This window comes from Lolium rigidum, chromosome 1 (genome assembly GCF_022539505.1).
Source record: "Lolium rigidum isolate FL_2022 chromosome 1, APGP_CSIRO_Lrig_0.1, whole genome shotgun sequence".
Lineage (NCBI taxonomy): Eukaryota > Viridiplantae > Streptophyta > Magnoliopsida > Poales > Poaceae > Lolium > Lolium rigidum.
In genome coordinates, this window is record NC_061508.1 from 222,288,318 (window position 1) to 222,295,905 (window position 7,588).

Here is a 7,588-nt window from a genome sequence, read left to right on the forward strand (position 1 = left end):
TCCTAGGTACGCTCTCATAAAAACATTGCCACAGTGAAGTTTCCGACTAAATTACCGAGCGTAATCGTCTCTTCTACCGGACTCATTAAGCCTGATTCCAAGCGACAAAATAGCCGGAATGAACGCATCCCTATCACCCCCATGGCAGCTTGATTCTTGCAATCGTGGCGTCATACACCAATTGGATCATCTTAGCAATTCACAATGGCATCCCAGCATATTTTTCAATTATTTATCCGTTGGAGACAACAAGGATAGACAATGTGTTCGTCATTGATCGTTTAGCCAAGTGTCCACACCGTCCGAATCTCATTCTTTGGGGAACTAGTAGTACAATTGGTTTGTAAGAGGGAAAATCAGTTGTCCCTACAAAAAAGGAATAAATCAGTTGAAGAAGCCGGCCATGCATTTCATTGGCAGTTTCGCACGTCCCATTCAACGACTCCACCATTTTGTTAATTTTGTGTACATGCCTACAGCTGTGAAGTCCCCCGCTGGCTACACGTCTCTATGTGCACATGTAGTCCAAATGGCAGATGTTGACTACATATTAGATAGTGTAGTTGAATACTCTGAACGAATGGAGTCGCTTGAGTAGGATGTTAAGATGATCTAATTACAATGTCATGACCTAAAGATAGTATAGACGCACGACAGAATTCTATCTAATCCAGCAATCTCCAGGCATGAGTAGCCAAGTAAGTTCGCAGGCGGAGCATTCCGAAATCCGACACTTCTGCCAGGTCAAATAGGACACGCATCTAGTAGATCTTCATCTTACATGAGAGGAACCCTAGGACCACCACCTTTATTCTTCGATGCGGACGAACATCCAGAGCCAACGAGGCACGTGCAGCAGGCGCGGCCCGCACGACCCAGATCGAGCAAGCACGCTGCCTAGATCGGGCCCTCTAGACCAGTCACCGGCGATCGCCCCACCGCCACGCTTCCTTGGTGAACTTCTCGTGTGCTAACGCCCCCCACTCGCATGTCGATGCTATGAAGCCCGGAACACCAAGCAAGTTCACCATCGATGCAAAGCCTCGAAACACCAGCACTAGTCTTCAAGACTCGGCTTCCAGGCCATTATCCACCACTAACTTCACCATGGAACCAAAAAGACATGTTCCATGATGGCATCAGATAGAATAGCTTCGCGCCGTTCCCTCCCGAAACTAAGCGGTCGGAAAAAATATGACAATGCACGACCGAATCCCATCCGATCCAGCAATCTCCATGCATGAGTAGCCCAAGGAAATTTGCCAGCGGATCCTTCTGAAACTCGACACGTCAGCCATATCAAGGAGGACAAGCATCCAATAGATCTTCATCTTCACACGAGAGGAACCCTAGGACCGCCAACTTTATTCCTCAATGTGGACGAACATGCCTCCATGCCACCATCCACTGCCCAACAACGATGAAGAAGGTTTAAAACCTCCACCACAGTAGAAAACAGCAGGCGCACCAGTGACATATTGTCGCACAACCAACCATCACCTCCTGAAGCGGCGAGGCACGTGCAACAGGCGCGGCCCACGCGACCCAGATCGAGCAAGTGGGCTTCCTAGATTGGGCCCTCTAGGCCAGTCGCCGGCGATCGCCGCGTATCTGTGGTCCATGCCACCGCATCCCGTTGCTAGCTCATCACGCGCGCCCTTCGCCAAGAGCGCCACCACTGCGCACCCACCTGAGCTTCACGTCCGCGCGGAGAGGATCCACCCGATGCTCCTCCTAGCGCTCCATCTTTAGCGACCGGGCGCGGCCACCACCATCGGCGCTGGCGGTTGCAGCGGCCAGGGGAGCCACGGGAGGAATAACTTGTGCCGGGGTAGAGCCACCGCTGCGTTGGCGACCCGGGAGGAAGGAGAGGGGAGGGAGGCGGCCCGGGAGGAGGAATGAGGGAGGGGGAGGGAGGTGGGAGAGGGTGGCTAGGATTGCATCTCGCTGCAAGTTGGAATCGTTGTCGACAGCCTTCATGTTCCAAGTGGAGTAGATGTTACAAGTTCACATATTTTCCAAAGCCGTTTCTCCCTCGGTTTTCATGTTCCATCTTGATTGTAGTTTCCCCCTTCTTAATTCACTGCACTTTAGCTGCCAAGGGGCCACTGTGTTCTGTTTCCGATGGAGAGACCGTGGAGAAGGAGCGGAGACACACGGGATCCCGCAGGTGGGGCAGCGGCGCAGAGGATCCAGGGACAGTTGGCTCCCGCGCTGGAGTCAACCGTCAACCCGCTTGATCTGCGCTCGCGCGTTCACAGGCACGCCGCGATGGCCGACTCGCCTCCATTCCCTCCTCTCTCTCTCTATAAAGTAGACGAAGAGTCCAACGCTTCAGTACCATTCTTTCTCTCTCCATCCCCCTTCCTCTCACCTCACCCATCCGGCCATCCCCAGCCTCTTCTCTCTCCATTGCCGGCTGAAGCCAAGCTCTGACGGCCGGCCATGGGGACGCAGGCGGACGATCAGAACTACACGGCGTCGCCGGCCAAGGTACACCATGTGCAATCTCTTCCCATATGTTCTAGGATACATCTGCAATTTTTCATCGGAAAGAAGAGAGTTGGTAAAATTTCGGAGAGGGAGAGGGAGCTTCATAAGCCGACTATGACATGGACAGACTCGAGCTAAAAGGTGGGGCAAAAAGTCGCCTTTTGGCTAGATTTCCATGGAGGATCATGTTCGAGATCGATCCATCCATCTCACGCCATCTAGCGAGTCTAGCTTTGCTGTTAGTGGGGACGCCGGCCGCCGCCAGCCAACCAACTAGCTACCAAACCATAGATACCCGGCCCCTCCTCCCCAGTTACTCCCGAACTCTACGGGTTCATCTTCTTCACGTGAAAAAGAAACGCGCCCATACCACCAGTTCATCTTCTCTTATATCTAAAATATATTCTGAAAAGTTAAAGTATATCCATCAACTAGCATCGTGGTCGTCATAGAGTTTGTGTGATTTGGGGTGCTTCGACTTAACTGTCCGTTTCCACCCCTCTTTGTCTCGCTCGAAAAGATCGGGGGTTTTCCCCACTCTGTTCTTGCGCTGTAACTGGATCTGGCTTGCAGCGACAATCCTACCCCTTTGAGATTTTTTACAGCAACCTGTAGTAGGCGTTATTTTCGTTCCAGAATTCAGATATCACATAAGAGTCAAATGAGTACATGCAAAAGTCTCTTGTTGTCTCCGTCGCATGGTCCACACACCTGGTCTTGACTATGAGGTATGAACGATCTCTGTACTTTCAGTGTACGTACTTGCTAGTTCCATATTTCGCTTTTGCGGCCAGGACCAGAAACATCTCGCAATTTTAAAATTCGCCAAGATTCGTATGTCAGTTGACAGAACATCAACTCCCCCTACCTGATAATTGCGAACATGAAGTTTTTGCTCAAAGAACGTGACAGCTACCACCTCCATTTTAAAATAAATAAATGTAGCAGTTTTGTCTTATCTAGAGCCGAGACACATTTTAGTTATAGACATATTCTTATCTAGATAAAGTTACGAAATTTATTTCAAACGGTAGGAGTAACGTATGTGCGGATTCATCTACAATTTCTTGATAGACAGTAGGAGTCTCATAAGATTTCTGAACAAACCCCCACCATGCAAGAGAAATGGTTTTTTCTCATCCTACTCCATACAATATTTTCTTCACAAACTCCCTTCATTATGAACCTATTTACATATATTTATGGTACTTAAATTCAGGATTGGCACGGTCTTTAATGCCTCCTATTTAAAATCAACATTTACTCTGTAAAAGATATTCTTCTCGTTAGTACAGTATACAACTACTATTTTCATCCCAAAGGTTAAGACTTATACTATTTTTAGCAAGTCAAACTAAGTCAAGTTTGACTAAGGTTTTACCAAAAAATTGTTAACATTTAAAATACAAAATCAATATCATTTGTAGGTAGTGAAATATATTTTCATATGAAATCTACAAAATACCATATTTGTTGATAGATTTTTCTAAAAATTTGATTAAACTTTACCTGCGTAGACTTTAAAAAAATATAAACCTTAAGATTTGGAATGGAGGTAGTAAATTTTGTGACGACAGTTAAACATATTCTTTTTTATTCAACATTGGTATAGCCGTTGGTATCCGGCCAGCTGCTGCCACGCAGTGCCAAGCCAAGTTAATTAGCCATATAATCCAGCGAATTAGCTTTGTCACTGTCTTCATCAACGGCAATATGCTGAAGATTGAGTCAGGACAGGAGAAAGATATTACCAAGATAGAACAACTAGCAGTACTACTTGTAAGCTGCAGCCACTTGGCGCTCTCAGCCGAATCTTGTGGAACATTCAAACACAGCTTTGTAATCACAGCCTGGCCGTGATTTGTTTTGAAAAAATAATATGTTGCACGTTGTCAGATGAACATGCTGGATAAACAAATTTATCTTGGGCATGAGGTGGCCGTCACAATTAAGCATGGTCCCATGATCTTTGAATTTGTCAATTTGGCCATGTGACAAGTCAACTGCCGAGTAGAAACGGAATCGCCTTCTTCCATGAGTTAAGCCGACCGTTGATGTGTCAAATCTTCCTTCAAAGTTTCAACGCCATCCTCCCTTTCATTTTTTTTAGAATAAATTTTTTGCCCATCAGTTATCCTTGCGTTTTTCCTCGTTACTCACTAAGAATCTAAGATGAACTCCGAGGAAATGCAGCCAGGGTACAGCACATTAGAAAAGGTAGAGGGTTCTGCGAACTATGTGGTTGTATAGACCTCCTTTTGTGATTGACCTTATAGCTAGCCTTTGTTCTGTACATTGAAATTGATGGCTGACAGCGAAAACCCGATTTTGCAGGATGAGAGGACTGCGGAGCAGAAGAAGATCGACGACTGGCTCCCGGTCACGTCGTCGAGGAATGCCAAGTGGTGGTACTCTGCCTTCCACAATGTCACCGCCATGGTCGGCGCCGGTGTGCTCAGCCTCCCCTACGCCATGTCGGAGCTCGGCTGGTACGTCATCCTCCATTGGAGGATCACCACCTCTGGATCAATGTTTAACTCTGCACGGCAACTGATCTCTGTTTCTTGTATGTCTGCAGGGGCCCAGGCATCGCTGTGCTGGTGATCTCATGGGTGGTCACGCTGTACACGCTGTGGCAGATGGTGGAGATGCACGAGTGTGAGCCCGGGAGGCGGTTCGACCGGTACCACGAGCTCGGGCAGCACGCCTTCGGGGAGAAGCTCGGCCTCTGGATCGTCGTGCCACAGCAGCTCGTCGTTGAGGTGGGCGTCAATATCGTGTACATGGTCACAGGCGGGAGGTCGCTCAAGAAGTTTCATGACGTCATCTGCGACGGCAAGTGCAAGGACATCAAGCTCACCTTCTTCATCATGATCTTCGCCTCTGTCCACTTTGTCCTCTCCCAGCTACCAAACCTCAACTCTATCTCCGGCATCTCCCTGGCCGCCGCCGTCATGTCGCTGTCCTACTCCACCATCGCGTGGGGAGCGTCCGTGGACAAGGGCAGGGTGGCCAACGTGGACTACAGCGTCAGGGCCTCCACGACGCCGGGGAAGGTGTTCGACTTCTTCGCCGCGCTTGGCGATGTGGCGTTCGCATACGCAGGGCACAACGTGGTGCTCGAGATCCAGGCCACCATCCCGTCCACACCGGAGAAGCCGTCCAAGAAGCCCATGTGGAAGGGTGTCATTGTCGCCTACATCGTCGTCGCCCTCTGCTACTTCCCCGTCGCGCTCATCGGCTACTGGGCATTCGGTAATAGTGTAGACGACAATATCCTCGTCACCCTCAACAAGCCCAAGTGGCTCATCGCCATGGCCAACATGATGGTCGTCATCCATGTCATCGGAAGCTACCAGGTACTTTACAAACACAACAATCACTCATACATCATCACACTAGTCATCTTCATAAATTGTTCTAACATTCTATTACGATTTTATTTCCATAGATTTACGCGATGCCGGTGTTCGACATGATTGAGACGGTGCTGGTGAAGAAACTGAAGTTCCCGCCTGGCCTCACGCTCCGCTTGATTGCCCGGTCAACCTATGTTGGTAATGCCCTTTCTCTTGTTCAATTTAATGTTTGTTGACATCCAAAAATGATGCCTTACACTTTAGATTGCATACTGATGATGAGATGCAAATACTCTGTTGCAGCCTTCACGATGTTCATCGGCATCACATTCCCCTTCTTCGGCGGGCTACTCGGGTTCTTTGGCGGCTTTGCTTTTGCACCAACGACCTACTTTGTAAGCAATTCTTGGATTACCCTTCTTCAGTTCCAGCAGTAACTACACAGCAACTGTAAGAATTCAGAGTTCTGATTAGAAGCAACATCTTGTTCGTGCCCTGCAGCTTCCGTGCATCATGTGGCTAGCCATCTACAAGCCCAAGAGATTCAGTCTCTCATGGTGTTGTAACTGGGTAATTAAAACTCTTCCTCGTTAATACATAGCACAAAAGTTATTTATCTTGATTTTGTTCTAACTCGCTTTGTATTCTCCCTCATGATGTTCAGGTCTGCATCATCCTTGGGGTGTGTCTCATGGTTCTGGCGCCCATCGGAGCGCTCAGGCAAATCGTCTTGAACGCCAAGAACTACACCTTCTACTCATAGATCGACATTATTATCACCATCACGTATTGTCACATCTAGATTCGTGATGCTTGGAACAAATTAACCTGTTGCAGCGTTGATCTACTATGGACTTTCTTTTGTCCTGCATGGAAAATAGAAGGAAGAACACAGTAGTAACACGGATGTTAATCACAGATGATGGATGGGCCATGTGGCTTAGTCGATGCAAAAAAAAGGTTGTGTTTGTGGTTAAGCATATGTAATATATGTACGTGGGTTTGTTTTCTGTGTTGTAGGATGGGTAACATGGCTTCGCTTTTGTTGTGCCCAGAGGACAGAACGGACAGTTCTTTTCCATGCATTTCACGGTTTGTTGTAGTGGTGCTTTGATATGTTGTGTTGGTTGTTCTTATAATTCATCTTTTTAGATAAAAGGCCACCGCCCCCACATTAAATGAATAATGCCAACAGGTACTGTTTTATTTTACCTCTATGAAGCTCACACCCTAGATGAATCTAAAAATGGTAATCAGTATTTCTGTCCCTTATCTAAATTATTCCAACTCTCTCAGAATCACATTTAATTCTTTTACTTTCCTTTTTTATGTTTTCAAGGTTCTCGATGCTAGATGTGTAAATTAAGTGTAAGAACTGAAGATTGTGGAAAACATGTCCAAAGTTCCCCTTCTATATCAAGAGTGCTGCTATACATACGATAAATTACGTCCGATTTCTGTACGATATACTTACCACACGCGAGGCAACGGTTTGGCTTGGCTGAAACTACAACTTGGGATCGGAAAGAAAAGACCGTGTGTAAACAAATTTCAAACGAAGGCAGGTTTTCTTACTTCTCTAACTCATCCCATTCCACAGGCACTGCACACACGTAGAGACGACAAGTACTGTTCATTACATTGGTTGCGTCGCGGAGGACATCTCCAACACGATGACGCAGATCGGACATTCAAAACGACCGATTACGCCTGTTTCCGTCGGTCTGTGGACACGA

The 7,588-nt window shown here is 47.4% G+C and overlaps 1 protein-coding gene across 1 annotated transcript; it reads left to right on the plus strand.

The window, feature by feature from the left end:
* Positions 1–2,324: 2,324 nt before the first annotated feature.
* LOC124690571 (lysine histidine transporter 2-like) lies at positions 2,325–6,988 on the plus strand. Its single transcript, XM_047223943.1, has 7 exons — positions 2,325–2,493; positions 4,828–4,982; positions 5,072–5,852; positions 5,945–6,050; positions 6,156–6,247; positions 6,354–6,422; positions 6,517–6,988. Exons 1-7 carry the CDS (start codon positions 2,446–2,448, stop codon positions 6,613–6,615), a joined length of 1,350 nt encoding a protein of 449 aa, XP_047079899.1. The 5' UTR covers positions 2,325–2,445; the 3' UTR covers positions 6,616–6,988.
* Positions 6,989–7,588: the final 600 nt, after the last annotated feature.